The 17,800-nt window shown below is 49.6% G+C and overlaps 2 protein-coding genes across 3 annotated transcripts; one reads left to right on the forward strand and one right to left on the reverse strand.

Moving 5' to 3' along the window:
• Positions 1-371: 371 nt before the first annotated feature.
• Positions 372-9,879, reverse strand: tmprss13a (transmembrane serine protease 13a). 2 transcript variants are annotated; one of them, XM_029171222.3, is made up of 15 exons: positions 9,717-9,879; positions 8,618-8,780; positions 8,419-8,523; positions 8,171-8,335; positions 7,962-8,088; positions 7,649-7,744; positions 7,481-7,524; positions 7,043-7,205; positions 6,743-6,921; positions 6,509-6,607; positions 6,080-6,222; positions 5,851-6,003; positions 4,881-5,770; positions 745-798; positions 372-400 (listed from the first exon to the last, which is right to left on the reverse strand). In XM_029171222.3, exons 1-13 carry the CDS (start codon positions 9,732-9,734, stop codon positions 5,756-5,758), a joined length of 1,470 nt encoding a protein of 489 aa, XP_029027055.1. In that variant the 5' UTR covers positions 9,735-9,879; the 3' UTR covers positions 372-400; positions 745-798; positions 4,881-5,755. The 2 variants fall into 2 exon arrangements, with proteins under 2 accessions (XP_029027055.1, XP_055370302.1); XM_055514327.1 differs by lacking the exon at positions 9,717-9,879 and having other exon boundaries at positions 8,419-8,729.
• A 154-nt stretch (positions 9,880-10,033) lies between these two features.
• Positions 10,034-14,570, forward strand: il10ra (interleukin 10 receptor, alpha). The gene is made up of 7 exons (XM_029171221.3): positions 10,034-11,425; positions 11,863-11,983; positions 12,180-12,349; positions 12,443-12,588; positions 12,791-12,959; positions 13,068-13,186; positions 13,273-14,570. Exons 1-7 carry the CDS (start codon positions 11,362-11,364, stop codon positions 14,032-14,034), a joined length of 1,551 nt encoding a protein of 516 aa, XP_029027054.1. The 5' UTR covers positions 10,034-11,361; the 3' UTR covers positions 14,035-14,570.
• The last annotated feature ends 3,230 nt before the right edge of the window (positions 14,571-17,800 follow it).

The following is a 17,800-nucleotide window of genomic DNA, read 5'->3' on the forward strand; positions in this document are numbered from 1 at the left end:
TTTTAAATTAGGTTGTATCACAGCACATGTGCAGAGGTCAACTTACTGAGGATGAGCAGAATGCCCAGCGCGAACAGCACCACGGCGAAAGCCAGACCTCCAATCCTCAGACTTTCATAGTCTACAAACAAACGACATCAAATAAGAACAAAAAACTTTGCCCATTCACAAAAATGTCACTTACTGACTGTAATGCACCCACCATAAATAAATGGGTTGTCATCTTTCTTCTTCTTCTCTTCTGTCAAATACCACATAAACCACACATTTAGAAACAACATGCTCACATTTTATCATTGCTGTTAGAATCACGGTGGGTTCAAACAGATCTAAAAACCACCAGGGCCTCGTCAGAGGTCACATCAGGGACACTCACCCTGCGCGTCGGGGTCCGAAACAGCTGAGAGGCAGGAGAGGAGAGAAACAAGATGAGATCAAGCAGATAAAACACAATGTCAATCTGCCCTTACCATCAATATTTCACCTAACACAAACTCCAAGTGTCAGTGAAAACAGTTTGCATCACAGCATTACACCATCTAGTTACAGTGTGTGAGCATGTGTTGATGTGTCACATAATCACAGACTCGCCGCAGACCTCACGCACTCAGACGGTCGCACAGTGAAGCCCACACATAGAGCGACAGAGTGGGGCCCGGCGCCGGCGCCGCATGGACCGACCCCACGCGTGCACTCTCATTCACGGACCTGTGTACGCAAGGGGGGGGGGGGGGGGTCACTTACCAGCCACGCACACCAAGAGCGACGAGAGGAAGAGCAAAACGGTTTCCATGGCAACTGTTGACACAGAGCAATAAACGGGGAGGGTGTGAGAGAATGAGACAAACACGGCGAAATACAGCTCATCTGCTATTATTAGATCTACATGCGCCGCACGGGCCCGTTGCAGAGGAGAGGGGGGGGGGGTGAAAACAAAGCTGCTTGACGCGCTGACTCGTTCCAAACCGCTGGAGCTCAACAGTTTTTTCAGCTTGCGGAACAATCCGCGCTCACGGCCCGGACGCATGCTCCTCCCTGTGGAGGCTTCAGCCTTGGCCTGTTTTCACGTGGGCGCTTCAGGGCACACATGCAAAGTGTGCCTCATATTATATTACTGTGCGTCTCTGTTTGTGTCTTCCTGTGCATGCACCGTTTAGCCGCCATCGCCTGTTGATCCATGTCCGACTCCAACAATGCAGGTCATTGGAGGAATGCTGCTGATGCTGATGATGGTGAACTCCAACAAATGGTCCACACAGGATGTTTTATGTACAGTAAGATGAGACACTCACTGGGTTCCTGTTCCATACAACTTTTTTTTTTTTTTTACCACAATCTTACTTTACCTCTGCACAAAATGTTAAACCACAGCTTCAAAATGTCAATATAAAAGGTTCACGTCTCACACAATAGATCAAAACATTTGGAAAAAAAAACACACTAAAACCTGCAACTCTCTGTTCGGTGACATCTAACGTGTGCGTGGGTGCAGTGCGTGAGCCGTCGCCTTTCTCACACACTCCACGTTTGAAAGGTCAGGAAGCCTGCTGCTTCCTCCCCCTATGATTCTGTAATAAAATCATAGACAAGTGCTAAATCAATATTTACGTGTGGTCTTTTCCCTCCTAGTGATGTCCTGTATCATGTAGAAATCATTAGGCGCATCAGGCAAACAGGATATTCTGAGCCTGATCAATACAGTATTTGAAGCAAGTAGTGGAGTAACAGCATTGATGTTGTCTCCACCAGTATAAATACTGGCATCTGAGCCTCTGACGTCTTGTCAGACATGAAGCACTCAAACGAGTCCATCCCAGTCATTAGCACAAAGAGCATCTGTGGATTCCTGCTCTGCCGCTATTAGGGAGCGGACGCTCTGCAGATTTGATTAGCGGGAGCTCACGCGGATCAGGGCGACACGCCGGTAACTGAGACATGCCTGATATAATGTGACACAAGATGACAGCTCAGAAAGCCGGCGGCGTCCATTAGGCCAGCGAGCGGATGCTTAAAATAAAAACCACCCTGCGTGACCTTGACTGGGAAGCGTTTCCCAGTCAAGGTTTCCCAATTTTCATGCAGTTGTGTGTGTATTGATTTTGAGTTTTATGCTTGTGTGCTAATAGAGGGTTTGGGGTTAAAGTTGAATGCGACCTGCATGCTTTCTCTGTGTGGGACGTTTGTTTCGCATGTGAGCGCCTCCAGAGTCGTTTCTCAGCGTTTTGGAGCCGCTGCGGTTTGTGTGGTGCGAAAAGAATACGACGCGCTCTGGGTGGAGCGCCCGCCGGCTCGTTAGAGTGAAATCCAGATGTGAGCGATGAGAGGCGACGCTGCGGCCTCTGAAGGCATGTCTGTCAGCGCGGCACGTGTCCAAGCAGACGTCTTTTCCCACAGCGCGGGCGGCGACTGACGGGTGGCCGCGCACCTTCGGGTCAGGAAAAATGACAATGAACACGGATGCAGCAGGCGGAGACATCATTCGCGCGTCACGCTTAGGCAGGAGGGTCCTTTAAGATGCTAAACCTGCTGCTTCAAAGCACTGACGAACCCATCACCTGCAGGTTCGGATCTCCAGAACCACACATCCACCTCCTCGGCCTCCGTGTTTACAGCTAGTGATCCAGATATGACTATCACTGCAGGACTAATGGAGGGGCAGCGCGGCCCACGCGGACCCGGCTTGGACGCAGGTCTGATGCCCTCTTGCGTCTCTTCTTACCCGGACACTTTTTAATGGAGGTGTCGGTGGCAGCGAGAGTTCTGGGTTAAACGCTCTGTTGGACAGGCTCCAGTGACTCAGGACTGACCGACGAGAGGCTCAAATTACTTTAGAGGCCAAGTCACTGCATGAGCCTTTCTCAAAGTAGAGTCCAACGCCTGTGTCTAAATTTAAGAATGATGAAGGAATTCAATGCAACACAATATAAAAAGATGATGTTGTTAAAAAGTAAAAATGCATTAATTAAATATTCTAATTTAGTCCTACCAATAAACTTGTTTTATTAGTGATGCATCATTTATATCCATCATATAAAGTAATGAAATGACACAATAGTAAAGAATGTAACATTTCACGTGTGAAGCCCTTTGGCATCAGTGCGTCAGTGTCACGTGTTTGTGGGAGATTTGTGTGGCACTGCTCACTATATGAAGCAGCCCAGGCAAAGTGTGACACCTGCACAGTCCTCCGCTCAGCTTTGCCTGAACCGGCCTCATCTGCATTATTCTATGTGTCACGTTCAGGCGCTGGGACGCGGGCACTGACAAAGGGCAGACAGGGGGACGACCGGGGCAGAGCACGGAGAGGACACGTCGTCTGGAGGAGAGAGACGGGAAGAAGCTGGGGTTTTTTGTTGTTTTTTTTTGTTTTTTTTTTACGATAGCTGCACTTCCAAAAATAACATCAGGAGGAAAAGGTCAGGAAAGGCAGCGAGGCAGAGGTGATGAGGAAACAGGGAGCGATGCGAGCAGTCAGACCGTGAAGCAGACGCTCAGCAGCTGGTGAAAGAAGGATGTAACCTTTGACATCCATCCTCCTAATATTTAGAAAAGCCACTGTCCATCGTGTGTGTGTTCTATCACACAACTCGCTGCAGGTGCACTTTCACAGAGGATGCAGCCTTTTCCTGCATCCGTCCACACCCCCGGGGAGCGTGCACTTGTTTGGGTGGGTACTTGTGCTTGTTTGCCCCACTTTAAATGCGGGGCTTTATCCCCTCCTTCCAACATGCAGCTTTCTTCACGGATATTGAAGTATTTCATCGACTTAAATACACAGAGAATCCTGGTGTCCAATAAAACGCCGCCTCCGGTTCACGAGCGCGAGTGGAAATATAGGGCGGCTAAATAGGTCACGTCTCAACCTTTGTGAAAAAAAATGGTCAATATAGGACTATCCGCCATCCTAACGATGTTACATCACCATGACAACAATGCGCGTCGTTCCATAGTGTGCGGTTATCGCCATGGTAACTGTGTCCAAATAAAAAATTCCGGCGCCGAACGAGGAATGGGTTAAGATGACGAGCTCATGTAAAAAACACAAGGACGAGGAGTTCCACGCACAAACAGCGCGCAGGGGTGTGGCACGCGGCTCCCACGTCAGAAAAACAACACACACTGGAGCGTCGCGTGTCCCTAACACGCGTTTCTACGTCTATTTATAACTGCATGTAAGCGATGGCGACTGTATATAGCGTGCGTTGCACTGATCACGCAGGCACAACGCAGCGGTAACCTCTCTATTATGGCATCACCTCGTCGATTACGTTCTGCCGAAATAATAATCATAATAATAATAATAAACAGCCAAAAGCGTCCCGCGGTGCGTTCGCGGCTCCACTTTTGCGTCTCTCGCTACCTGTGGATCATGTGCTGCGAGGTGGAGGACGAAGCAGCGTCCGTGCGGCGACAACAACAAGCCGATCACAGCAGCTCACTTGCAGTGACATCATGCGCGGCTGCTGGCATTTGGGTTACAACTCACTCCGCGGATTAAACGCGTCACAGAAAATCAGATTGGTCACGCGCGCGCGAAGGTCTCGACGCGTTTTCGCGTGTTTGCAGCGGAGCGACGGAAGGGTTTTAATCCGTAGACACACCCTCGCTCCACGGTGGAGCAAAAAAACAACAACAAGTAGCGTCGGTTTAACGGTGCACGCGCCGAGACGCGTAAATATCGCAACCACAACACTCGACCAGACAACCGCGTAAATATACGTGTTATTTAGTAAATATCCAACTAGATGCACGACTTATTTACACTGGGTTTGTGTACTTTAGTCCTTCGCTGAAAATGAACAAACAATAAATATTTTCTGACATTCATGAAAAAAACAAAGCATCGAACCCATTAAATACGCGCTCGCGCATCAACTTACCTCTTGTTTATCCACTGGCCAACAGATATCAGAAATCCACCCACAATCAGCCCGCGCTCACAAGGCTCTTGGTCCAGATATTCTCATCAGTCTGTATCCTGTAGGAACCCTGCAACCACTTGTTCAGTGAAAATAGATGTGATGGGAAACAATGTGACTCCAGCACTGACTGCTTATTCAGTCTGCTGAACACATTATGTGTCTCTTTCTCTCCATCTCTCTCCCTCTCTCCCCGTGCCCCTGTGTGTGTGTGTGTGTGTGTGTGTGTGTGTGTGTGTGTGTGTGTGTGTGTGTGTGTGTGTGTGTGTGTGTGTGTACTGTAGACCAACCACAGAGCTCTGACAGCTTGTAATCATCTAGTGGTCAGTTTGATTTTTTATTATTACCAAGGGAAATGCTAGGATAAATATAAATTAAAATAGCATGTCCAGTACGTATACATCACATACACTAGAGAACATACGCTGACAAATCTACGAATAAGGAAGCTTCATAGTGTGACAACAGGAGGAGGTTCCATTTCACAGGGTCACCGTCATAAATATATTTTGTGTATAATTCTAAAACAGATCAAAGTAGAAATGTTTCATTGGCATAGAGCACATCTGTAAAGCTTGAAGTACAAGTTATGACTAGTAAGCCAATATATAATATCCAAGAACAGATTTGGCATTTTGTTGCTCTGCCACTCCTTCAACTGAGAATGTGACCTTTCACCTTTCACCCATTATACTTCCTGTCTTTGGCGCCTTCTTATCTTTGAGTCTTCTGTACTGTGTCTGAACCCATTCACCGCGCTACAACTACTCCACAGTGCCTGGTTCACAGGGCAAAGCAGACTCTAACAGGACGTCCTGAACGTGACGCCCCTTTCATCATGGCTTCTCTTGCTGTGGGAGACATGAGAAGGAAGTCTATAAGTGCTACGACTTGAAGACGGAGCGTGACCTCGTGACCTCAGTTCAAGTACCTGCATGTTCCTGTAGAGCCAGGGCAGGAGGCAGCTGACTCTGGTGTAGACACCGGGCCTGTTCTTCTCACCACAGCCCACTCCCCAGCTGGTGACTCCCACCAGGAACCAACGACTGTTCCTCAGACACACTAGAGGCCCCCCACTGTCGCCCTGCAACACACGGTTGATGCGCGGCTGAGTGGAGGTTGCTCGGTGAACGATGCCCTCGTCCCTGATGTCGACCCACCTGACAGGAGTCTTTGCCTCCCTGCATTTCTCCAGCGCAGACCATGTTGGGCGTCACGGCGCCTCCATACACTTGGGGTTTGTTACACGTCGGCGTGTCGATGATGCTCACAGAAACGTCCATCAGATACTTGGACACGATGTCTGCATTGAAGAGAGCATCAAAGTATCAGGGTTCTGGCTGCACGCTGCCTTTAGACCCGCTTAAACCAGACCCACTGTATGCATCTGCTTATCTGTTATTTTCCCAGGGATGCGTAAACATCATTTCCTGACCCAGTTTTGAATGAGTGCGTTAATGTGGTCTGCTCTCATTGTGCTTGTCTCTCTTATGTCCCTTTGCTGCGGTCTAAGCTCCACTAATGTGGCTTCAGTGAAGTGAACCAAAACAGCAGCCGTCATTTGTTAAGTCCCTTTTACAGTTTCTTACTTGACCCTTCAACGGTGGTGCCGAAGCCTGAGGTCCAACACTTGGTTCCTGGGGGAAGCGGCTGGTCAAATGTTGGCAGACAAACTGGTTGGAGGTTTTCTGCATAACACAAAAATGAATCTTGACAAACGGTGCGCGCCAAGCAGCAGCACTACACACAGACACACACACACTTTCGCCCCCTTTGCTGGGAACTCTCAAGCAGAAGGACTCAAGACTTTGTTCGTGACTGACCGTTGAGATTAACTGGGGATGTGAGTCTGAGCAGAGCGATGTCCATGTCGTTAGTCTTATTGTTGTAGTTGTCAGGGAGTAGGATGCTCTTCACTGAGTAAGGCAGAGGTAGTTTGGCTAGAGATATAAAGCCAACATACACCCTCCAGTTCTCCGGTGAAAGGGCCCCGACGACGTTTCTGCATCACAGAAGACGAAAGCTGAAATCAGTGCAAAAGGTAAAGACAATGTGTCGCTGATGCTCAGAAAACGACCACATGTAATAATGAGGTGTGGAAGCGCCCGTTGTGTGTCAGTCACCTCGGAAAGCAGTGGGCGGCGGTCACCACAAAATCAACAGAGACCAGAACCCCTCCGCAAACGTGAGACCCTCTGAAGTGAAGCGACACCTGCCACGGCCACTGGCCCAGCTGGGAGGGAGCGCCCCCGATGATTCGAGAGGCCGAGCGGGTCCGGCCGCAGTCTGGGACGCAGAGACGAGACGCCGCTGAGGATTCACTGCTATTGTTCAGTGCGTTTCAATGGATCGGTCACGGAGCAATCGCACTGCAGCATTCCAAAGTTCAAGGAATAATTCTATTTCTAATAAAGTCGGGGTTTTGTGTCGCAAACCTACAGTGCCACCAAAACAATAGTAGCATAATAGCAACCGTGCTGGTGCGACAGAAAGGAGAGGGAGGCTGAGCTTGTGTGACTGTGTGTGACACGGAACCGTAGGAACAGATGGAGGCGTCTTACCCACGCACTGCAGGGAGACGGCTTCCTGGGATGGACAGGAAGAACTGCACGATTCCACAAACAGGAAAAAGGATGTTGGTCATAGATGAGCCATTTATTGTGTTCTGATCATGCCATAAATACAGATAGGTTTTGGGTTTAGGTGAACTGTGCATGAACAGCTCATACCTGACGTGCAGCTGACTCTGGAGAGGCATTGATGGTCCGCAGGTCAGCGCTAACCCGGCGGAGGCGCGGAACGGAGCGGCGTTGGAGGCGTAAGACCTGCAGCAGAGTGAAGGCGTTGGGTTAAAGCGGCGCCGCATTGGGCCACGCTGAGGAGCCCCAGCGGTTGACGCGCCGGCGGCTGGCGGGGGACAATGAGGCGGATCCCAGCGGGTGAGTCAGGGGCCACACGTGGCCTCGCCGCTGACGAGAGGGCGTCTGCTAAACGATGGCTGCTTCCTGCCAAAGCACCAAAGAGTCAATCTGCTGCCGGTACCTTCTGAAACCCAGCTGGGCACAGGTTTGGTCGGCGTAGCTCCGGTTCCAGCCCTGGTAGCACACTGGCAGGAAGCGGGCGTCCAGCGAGGTCCTGACCTGCAGGGCGTCGTCGTCCCCGAACCTCACTGGGAGAAAAGCACACAGCTGCTGCTATTCCGCCCTCTCTGCCAGGGTGTTGATGCGCTGCCCCGCGTCCACCGTACGTACCGCAGTTGGTCTCGTCGCTGCCCAGCCGGCAGTCTTTCACCCCGTCGCACTCCACCGTGCTGTTGGGGCAGGACTCGTACTTGGGCGGCGGCAGGAAGTCCCGCGTGTGGTCGTCGTCCTCCTCGTCCAGCTCCACCATGCTCACCAGCCTGCCGCCGTAGCGAACTGGAGGCCAAAAATCAACGATTCAATTAGTACTTAACGAGCTTTTCATGCAGTTAGTCATTGTATGACATAAGAGAATTGACCTCCGAGCCAGATGGCCAGCGCCAGCAGAGCAAAGCCCACTAGGCCGGAGCCTCCAAAGCAGTGTGTTTTGGTCCCACAGCATCTCGTCGTGGTGCTGACGGGCGCTGGACACAGACAGTAACAGACAAACACAATCAATAGCAGGAACCACTGTCTCGTCTTCGGAGGGCAAATGCATGGACTGAGGGGGTCGCGCACCATCGCTGGGCGGTGCTGGGTGTGTTTTGCCGTTGGGACCTGCCGCCGGTGGACACTCTGGGATGTAGTGTGGGTGGATGGGAGGAGCCGAGCCGGGACCCTCGCCATACGCGGGGGGACACGATGGCACCACGGTGCAGTAGTAAGGGGGAGGGGCCTCGTTCTGTGGGCGGAGACAAAAAGGGAAGTCGGCAAAACGTGGGCGGTCATAATGCAGATGTGATGAGTTTGATAAGTTTAGACACTTTCTAGCAGGTTCTGTTTAAGTTCTTTAGGACCGGGGACTCGTTTCCATTCTGTCTGTCCAGCGTCGCCGTTGAGCTGTAACAGGTTATGTGACCGTCACTGTGGCAACTAACCTGCCCTCGTTACAAAAAGAACCAAGCACCGGGTGGACTCCCTTCCAATGCTTTTTCAAAAGCTGCTCCCTGCTGCGCGTTGATCAAGTTTCACAATGTACCTATAAGCAGCACATAAACGAAGCGAAAAGGCCGAAGCGGGTTCATGGAGTTTCCCAGCAGTGGACAGTGCGCTCGGATCATCTTACGCCGCTTGCGCAGTGCTATTATACAAAAATAATACAGGACGGAACAAGACGCCTTAAAGGACATGTGACGGGTTAAAAAGTAGATTTAGATCTCAAACAATAGTTGTGCTAAGGTTACAGAGCCACCCAGCGTGACATGGAAGCTCCTTTATGGTCCGTTCCCCCGTATGTGTGGAGGTGAAGGAGCCAGGTCAGCTGGTTATTTTAAACACCAGAACCACGTCTATTCAATCATCGCCGCGATTCACCAGCTCATCTGGACTAAACATCAACTCAAATCCTATGTTTTTTCCCACTCGGACAAACAGACCTGCCTCTGGTTTCAACATGTGTATGGTGCAACTCATATTAGGTACAGAAACAAGGAAACCCCACTGGATCAGAAAAATGCCCAAATGTCACGAACGTGAAACTGATGATGGGGAAATATATGTTACAGTATGAAGATGGGCTTCCATCCACACAATAAAGAGACCAATGGATAAACTGTAATAGAGCACTTCAGTAAAACAAAGCTGAAGCGGAGGAAGGAGAGGGAATGTGAGAACCTACCGGGTCGTGCTTCGTCATCGGACTCAGCGGTGAGCGGTGGGAGCAGATGGGCCGGTACCGGTTCTCGTCCAGGTGGCGGCTCGGTCACGGAGCAGCTCACAGAGCAGGATGGTGCCACATTAAACGCCTCGCGCTCCTCTTTCCCAGCTCCTTTGTGTTAAGGTGTGCGTTTGTCACTGCAGGTACTGTCTGTCACACCCGCCCTGACACCTCCCACTGTCGCCTCCAACACTTCCTCAGTCTGCGGTCACCTGTTAGGATGATGGTGTCACTGGCCCCAGCTGAGACGGAAAGAGTGTGGCCGTCAGTTTCCTTTGATTGCTATGAAATATGGTTGTTTAATCTAAACCCCTAGAGTCCCTGATTTGACCTCAACAGTTCAAGTTCAGTTTATTCGCTCCGACCACTAGAGGGCGATCACACACGCTGGTCAGCGAGCAAGACGAACTATGAGAAAAGTCCCCATTTAAAAATAAACAAGGGATGATCTCCGACCTTTAAGGACAGCTTCCACACTTTGTCACATTTACTCAGCAGCTCTAATGAATAAACAGAAATCGAAATGAGACGCTACCAGGAACTGAACCTTAAGCTGTTTATGTGAACAGGACATGAGAACATTAGGGGAACTGTCAGAAGGCGTTTATCTATATTTTAAGGTGCTTTCTCAGAAATAGTGTGTTTTTGCCCCTTCGAATCTTGATTCATTTTGCAGCGACGTCTTTAAACTGAAGTAACGAGGTTTCTGATAAAGGATAGTAATATGAGGAGCATAACATTGGTGCAGCATTACAGCAGCATTATACAGTATGGGAAATTTGAAGTCCTTGTTCAAACTTGTGTCTGTGCTGTGCAGGACGGAAAAGTAAAGTCTGCAAACGCACATTAGTCAGAGAATTATCTCTGAACATGACGAGCAGGATCCAGCTTTTGGGTAATTTCCCTGTTTCTCCTATAGAGACTGTGGAATATAGCTCTTATTTTCCTTTTTGGTCTGAGATCTGTGTAAAACTGATCAAAGTATTGCTCTGTGAGTAAGACGAGGTTTGGAGACACGGCGACTCCACAGTCATTAGAGGTTTCTGAATGTCACTGTGGTTTAAGTTAAAAAAAAAAGCTTAAAAAAACATAATTGTGGCAAAAATGTGAAAGGGAAACTCCTCCAAGCTTCTCTGTACTAGTTTCTGGTCCAGTCCAAACACGTTTTTTAAGAGGTCCCCAATGGCACCTCTACATTACGAGCCTGCTGAAGTGGTGGAAAGTTGGAACTAAGAAAGAGGAAGAAGCCAAAGTTTGATGAGAGAGAGAGAGGCCAAACGTCAGCGTCACTAATATAGTCACAACAGGAAACGCGTCACCGAGGGGGAGGAACCTGAATAAAGAGGAAGGTATTTGGGGAGCGCGACACTATGTAAATAAAGTCATTTGGAAAATACACGACCACAGACAGAGACCAGCTGCATCCTTCCGTCCCCGCGGCATTAACGCTGTCGCACTCTCACACTGACAGTGGACTCAGAGGCGTTGAGAAGAAGAGATGCTTCTACGGAGGACGGGGCCTCGCTGATCATATCTTCATGTGATCATATCATTCATAGCTTCATGTGGATTAGGACTGAATGGTGACAACAGCTGGATTACAGAAATGGACACCAGGAGTGAGATGCCCATTCTATCCGTCCTTCTCCTCTACATCAGCTGTGTGTCAGGTAATTCATTCCGATATATATCTTTTTAATATTATATATATTTTTAATATATTTATATTGTTTTTTTTTTCATCTTTCATTTCCACTACTTTTATGTACTTTAATTTTAAGTTAATTTATTATTATTTTTTGTTAGTGTGATTATTATGAAGCTGTCAGAAGCTTCATAATATTCCATTCTGTTAAACATCTCATCAAGTGGATTTAATTAATTTATTATTTTCCTTTCCCAAATTATTGTTTCATCATCAGACATCCCGTAAATGATCTGCAATTTGACCACACCTGCGGTATTTAACAAAGGCTTCATTTTGACGACTAAAATCCTCAGTCGTTCATGTGCTGAGATCACCGATGATTCAGTCCGAAGTTGCATCACTGCATCATGTGGTAACATAATGGATGTTCTTCATGGCTCCCTGTTCGTCTTTTCGCAGGACTGGACGTGCCTGCGCCTGAACACCTGGAGGTGAAAATACTGGATGGGGAAGTGATGGCGAACTGGAAAGCTCCCGCGGACGCGCCCCCAAACTCGCAGTACAGCGTCCAAATGGCAAGGTAGAGCAAGGATCCCTCAGCACCAGCAGTGATACCAGCTCGATTTCCTGTTCACCAACTTCCTGTTATTGTAAATCCACTTCTTTCTCTGACCTCACTCTTTCTTTCCACCTCGCACCTGCTGAAACGTGCCGTTCCTTGATCGTGGTGAATTTCTCGTACCTCTCCTGACTCGCGTTTCCTGTACTCACTCTAGGTACATAGATCCGTGGGCCGAGGTCGAGAGCTGCGCCAGGATCGGCAGGACCTATTGTGACCTCAGCCTCCTTTTTCATGACTATCACGCTGTTTATAAGGTCAAAGTCCAGCTGGTGGCAGGAAATGAGGCGTCCGCATGGACAAGCAAGAAGTTTAGCCTCAGCGAAAGTAAGTAGCTGTAGTTTAATGGGTGGGAGGGTTGAAAATCTGCGGTTTGGCTGACTAAGTACTGATAGAGTCTCACCTGTCCCTGACCTACAGCTGAACTGCAGCCTCCCTCCTTCACTTTGACGGCCACATCCAGCACTTTATCCATTTCCATTCACGAAAAACCCCTTCTGAAGGAGATCTTCTCCTTTGGGGTGCAGCACACCATCTTCCTGGAGGAGACAGGACAGGACAACAAGGTGGGCACCGAGTTAGGTTCAAGATATATGAAATGACAGCAGGAGCCACACAGGTTCAACCCTGAGGCTGGAGCTAATTTGTAAACCACAATTTAGCATCAGAATACTTTTGCTCTGATACTGATTGATACTGACTAGTTATAGTTAGAGTGTTAATTATATGAGCAATGCCTGGACTTGAATGGCTTTTTGATGCCCACAGACCACCACAGCGTACCTGATGGACCAGGGCGAGGATGCTTCCAGAGTTCAGACCTTCAGAAACCTTCACTGGGGAAAGAAGTACTGTGTCACCATCAAGGTCCAGGGCAACGGAGGCATGTTCTCCAGCAGCATCTCCCCCAAACAGTGTCTGCTGCTTCCGGAGGAAGGTCAGAAACCTATACGCTCGCACAAACGGCAGCATAGAGTCCAGGGCAGAGCTGATGGGCAGTAACTGTGTTATATAATGTATAAATGCTGTGTTCCTCTCCCTCCAGAATGGTACGTTACGGCTGTTTCCGCCCTCTCCATCCTGAGTGTCTTGGCAGCCATTATTATCATCATCGCCCTCCTCCTCTGTTTCGTGAAGCGGCCGGAGAAAACGCCTGCTGCACTGGTACGTGTGTAAGAGCAAAACCTCTGGAGACTTCAGGGCGATGGCGGCGCTGGTTTTAAAGAATTCCTCTTTTCGTCTCCCCCCAGAAATCCCCCCCGAGCGGCTGGCTCCCCTTCACCGCGGGACCCGACACTATGGAGCAGGTCACGGACAAAGGGTGGTTCCTGTCCAGTTACCGGGCGGAGACCGAGGGCGGCATCGAGGACCCCGTTTCCCAGGCGACGGAGGCGGGAGACGGTGGCGAGGAGGAGCGGCGGACGAGCACGGACAGCGGCATCGGCATAGAGGCCGGGCCCAAGCCGGACCGGGGGGGTCCCCCCGCCAAACAGGAGGACAGCGGCTGCGGCAGCCTGGGCGGCTCGGAGGGCCCCACCAGCGCTCAGACGCACTACAGCGCGCGGGAGGAGAGGAAGCGCGACGACAGCGGCCTGGGGCTCCGCTCGGCCGCCGCCGCCCTGGACGGCGAGGCGCCGGGCGGGCCGTCCCCGGGGGGCGGCTACCGCAGCCAGAGCCCCTCGGAGCTGCGGGCCGACGCGGCGACGGGGTACCGGGCCGGGCCGCAGGCGTGCATCTGCTCGGGGGGGCGGTGCACGTGGTGCCACAGCCAGGGCCAGTACGGGTCGCAGGTCGTCAGACAGTACAGGCGCTTCGTGGACCCCTACAAAGCGGGCCTGGCGTTTCCCAGTTACGGACGGGCCCAGGCGGACAGCGTGGCGGCGGACGACCTGGGCACGGGCTTCATGCAGCTGGGGGAGAAGTTCCCTCTGCTGACCGCCTTGTCGCCGCCGCGCCCGGACGACAGGCGGGACTTCCTCTCCCTGTCCGACGTGCAGCTGACGATCGACTGATGCACTGCGGCGCCGCTTTCCACGCGACAGACTGAGCAAATGAAAGCGGGAGGGGGGGGAAATGGCACGTGTGCTGGAAGCCTGAGAGGGGGAAGGGGGGTGGGGGGGGAGCACACGGGGAGACGGCTGTGTTGAACAAAGGGCGGAAGCAGAGGTCCGACCACACAGCTGCCGGCTGCCGGGTCGGGTCCGACGTCACCCACGCCGCTAATGTGACAGCGGCTGAAGTGCCGAATGCCGGAAGCGAAACTGAGTGGGGAGACACGGTTTGACACTTATGGGCTGTTGGACATTTTGCCATTTTATCTCAGCTCAACGACTGCAGCCTGCGTCAGGAATCCACCCTTGAACTTTCTGTTCAGAAATGTTAAGAGCTTGCTCTTCACCTATGGACAGACTGTGACCTAATACTGTAAACTGGTGTGATGAGGAAGTGATGTCACCATGGACACATTATCTTTTGTTTATTTTTAGCCCAAAACCCTGTTTGTTACTTGTTACTTGTCTCGTGTTGTCATAAATTACTATTTATTTATTGCCTGCTGCTGTGAATGTGAATGTGTGGGCTTCTTCTCTCTGACCTGGTTTTAAAAAAAAACCTCACCCCGGAAATTTAGCGCCGGGCTGAAAAACCCAGCTGCCTGACGAATGACATGCTGATTTGCAGAAAGCGTGAGTCAGGCAAACACAAGGAAAACCCTACAACAAAAATAATATCAACTGGAACGTTGCACAGCCATTCACTGTGCTCGGTATCCCCTCATGCAAATCGTGTACAGAAACCAGGGCAGTGGTTTCTGTACAAAGGCGACTTCCTCACTCAGACTTCCACTCGGCTCAAAAAGTCCCACAGCAAACAAGCCGAATACTGTGAACTGGGCTAAACTTTCACAGTGTATTGCATTTACACCATATAGGTTTTTCCATGAGACTCTTTTGGCACGAAGCAGCTTCATGGTATTGCTACAGGACAGTAACTTCTCCACATCCAGCATGAGCTACAAGGGAAGTGAGACAAGCGATGGTTAACCTTAGAAATAATTCCTCAAAGTATCACATGCTGCTCGAGCAACTGACACACAATAAAGGAACGGAAAACGGACCTCATCATCAGAAACGAATGAAACACTGCAGTTCATTTTGGGTTTTGGTGACGGCGGCGCCTGAAGCAGCTTTCAGTGAGATTAGAACGGCTCTCTCTGGACGGGCCTTCAGCGGCCTCTTCTCATGAATTCTCGAGCTGACTCATCCGAAGCTATCACTTGCTTATCGTTTCCGCATCTCTGTAGACCAGTGCTTTGGTTCGTGCCCCACTGACGTCTGAACTGCGCTGAACTGTTTTGGTGACTCAAGCTTTAATCAACTGCTCGCGAACGGTCAACTGTCTTTTAAATTGCATTGAATAAATAAGAAAAATACACATTGCTTCAAATTCAGGATGTTGTTTCTGCACAGAACGCTTCGGCTCGATTCGAGTTGTATTTCTGTCCCAGTTTGGACAAAGATGTGTGTTTTTCATTGCAGCCTTATTATTCTGGTGTAGTCCACGTTCTGCACAGTCACGTGACGCATGTTGGGCCGCAGCTGCAGGAAGTTCACTTCACCCTCTGTAACTGTAGATACAAGCCTTAAAAATAACCAGCTTCAATACAGTATGTCTCCTGTCACAGCCTCAAACTAAGGGGAGCGTAAAATAACCTGATTAGTGTCGTTTACTCTAAAATCCGACAGTTGGTGTTAACTGAAAACAGTAATCTGACCTTTATTCGCCTTTTTGTAGGCAGCATATCAGAGAAACCATCTGGTTTAGGGAAACAAGTCTGGTTTCATTATGTTCGAACGATGACACAGTGAAGCTCCGCCAACCATTGAAAGTAGCAGAAAGCTAGTAGAGAGGTGCGTTTGAGGGAAGTCACCTGCAGCTTACAAGAAAACGGATCTCTCTCATGGCTGCGGCCGGCTTGTTGATATTCTGCCTTCGCCTCAAACGTTCTCTCATGATCCGGTCCGTGCGCTGACTGCGGGGGAGTGGGTGTGCGTCGAAAACAAAAGGGTGAACGTGAAACCACAAGAGTTCTCATGTGAAATGGCTGAACTGCACAGAAACACGTTTGGTTTCTTCCTTTAATGAGTTAAATTAATTTACATTTACAATAATATACACTAGCATTCATTAGTTTTAATACAATGAAGACGTTTATGTTTGAGGACAACACAAGTAGACAGTTGAACTGAGACAGTGTCGATCTTTCAAATCGTTACATGTCAGGCTTTAAATAACGCGGTAAATTCCCCATTCGACATTCAGGCTGACATTACGTACAGCACAACAATGTGTGTCAAAGAGAAAAGTGACGGCTGGAGGTGGAGGTGGGAAGAGTTGGTCGCTACTTCATGCTGCCGCTGATGGAGAAGGGAGGAGGAGACTTCTTGGTGCTAACTTTGCTGTGGACGGAGAAGTCCAAAGCATTAGTTACCGTGTAATAGAGGACAGTAAGATTTTACTTTGAAAAGCCAGAGAGGAAACAACCACTTACCTCATGATTTTCTCTTTCAAAGTTGGTTCTACATGAACAAAGGAAGACAGAATTATTATTATTATTATTATTATTATTATTATTATTATTATTATTATTATTATTATTATTATTATTATTATTATTATAATAATAAAATAAATTGTGGTTTAAAGTGACAGCTGTGTTTGATATTAAGAGATGATGTCTCGTGTCTCATTCACCTCCCAGAGGCCGCAGATATTCGTATCACAAAACCAAAACTATCTGCAGAAACCATAGCACTGTAGATAAGAGTGGGGCAGTCACTCAGGGTTCCACTCACTCTTTTTCTTGCAGCACTTTTTCCAGCTCTTTTTGCAGTTCTTGCATTTGTATTTGCAGCAGAACTGTATGATGCCGATGGTGAAGAGGAGGGCGAGGAGGGCGAAGCCCACCACCACGCCGACCGCCGTGGAGTTCACTGTGCTCCCTGCAAAGACAGGGGGAGACTCAGAGATCGCCATCGAACAGCAGCAAACCAGCTGAGTGACGTCACCGTTCTGTTGGTGACGCTGAATCACTGCACAAACACACCTGTGCGCCTGCTTCGAATGAACTGGACCTATGTATTACACCGATAAATATTCCTGGTTTGGTCAAATCAATAACCTTGTGTTCAGAGTCTGTGAGTGAACAGCGACTGGTGACGCTGGTGAAAAGATTCTTAATAACAGGAAATGAAAGGAGCTGAATGTGTGAAATGCACCACAAGCAGACGAGCAAAAACACCACAAAGCTCAGAGTCCAAATAAGCAGACGTGTGTTGGCGGCTGGACAGGTCGGCATCGGCCTGTGAATCTGCAGGAGTCAGGTGTGAGTCTTACCACCGTTCCCCATAGCTGCCAGCCGGGACGACCGCTGCTACTCCTTATGTACCGAGGCCTCCAGTCGCTGTGGCGTCGAGCAGTTTGGCGTTGTGTGTGACATCAGTTTGTAATAAATGACTGGCCTGAGCTATAACTAAAACAGAGCGTCTCTGTTTTGGACGTCCTCATACCAGGCATTCCTCCAAACCTGTCCATCTCCTTTTTCTTTCCCATGAGGCTTCTCTCCACCCGTCATTATTGTAACACAGAGGCCCTGGCGACACGTCGTTCCCGCCCGGCCCCTCCTTCACATTCTCCTCAGAGCACACAGACTCACACATTTACCACCACTATCATGAAACTACATGCTTAGAGCTGAAGCAGAGCTACTGGAGGGGCTGC

Source organism: Betta splendens, chromosome 13, assembly GCF_900634795.4.
Source record: "Betta splendens chromosome 13, fBetSpl5.4, whole genome shotgun sequence".
In the NCBI taxonomy this organism is placed as follows: domain Eukaryota; kingdom Metazoa; phylum Chordata; class Actinopteri; order Anabantiformes; family Osphronemidae; genus Betta; species Betta splendens.

Bases quoted from the DNA above. Each gene is read 5' to 3' on its own strand.
- tmprss13a (XM_055514327.1), bottom strand. From the start codon at position 8,725: ATGGCGAGGGTCCCGGCTCGGCTCCTCCCATCCACCCACACTACATCC. The intron at 8,089-8,170 runs GTACGTACGGTG...CTTTTCTCCCAG, and splicing joins CAGCGACGAGACCAACTGCG to TGAGGTTCGGGGACGACGAC. The intron at 7,206-7,480 runs GTAAGACGCCTC...TCTGCGTCCCAG, and splicing joins CGTCTCCCTGCAGTGCGTGG to ACTGCGGCCGGACCCGCTCG.
- il10ra (XM_029171221.3), top strand. From the start codon at position 11,362: ATGGACACCAGGAGTGAGATGCCCATTCTATCCGTCCTTCTCCTCTAC. The intron at 12,350-12,442 runs GTAAGTAGCTGT...CCTGACCTACAG, and splicing joins GAAGTTTAGCCTCAGCGAAA to CTGAACTGCAGCCTCCCTCC. The intron at 12,960-13,067 runs GTCAGAAACCTA...CTCTCCCTCCAG, and splicing joins TCTGCTGCTTCCGGAGGAAG to AATGGTACGTTACGGCTGTT.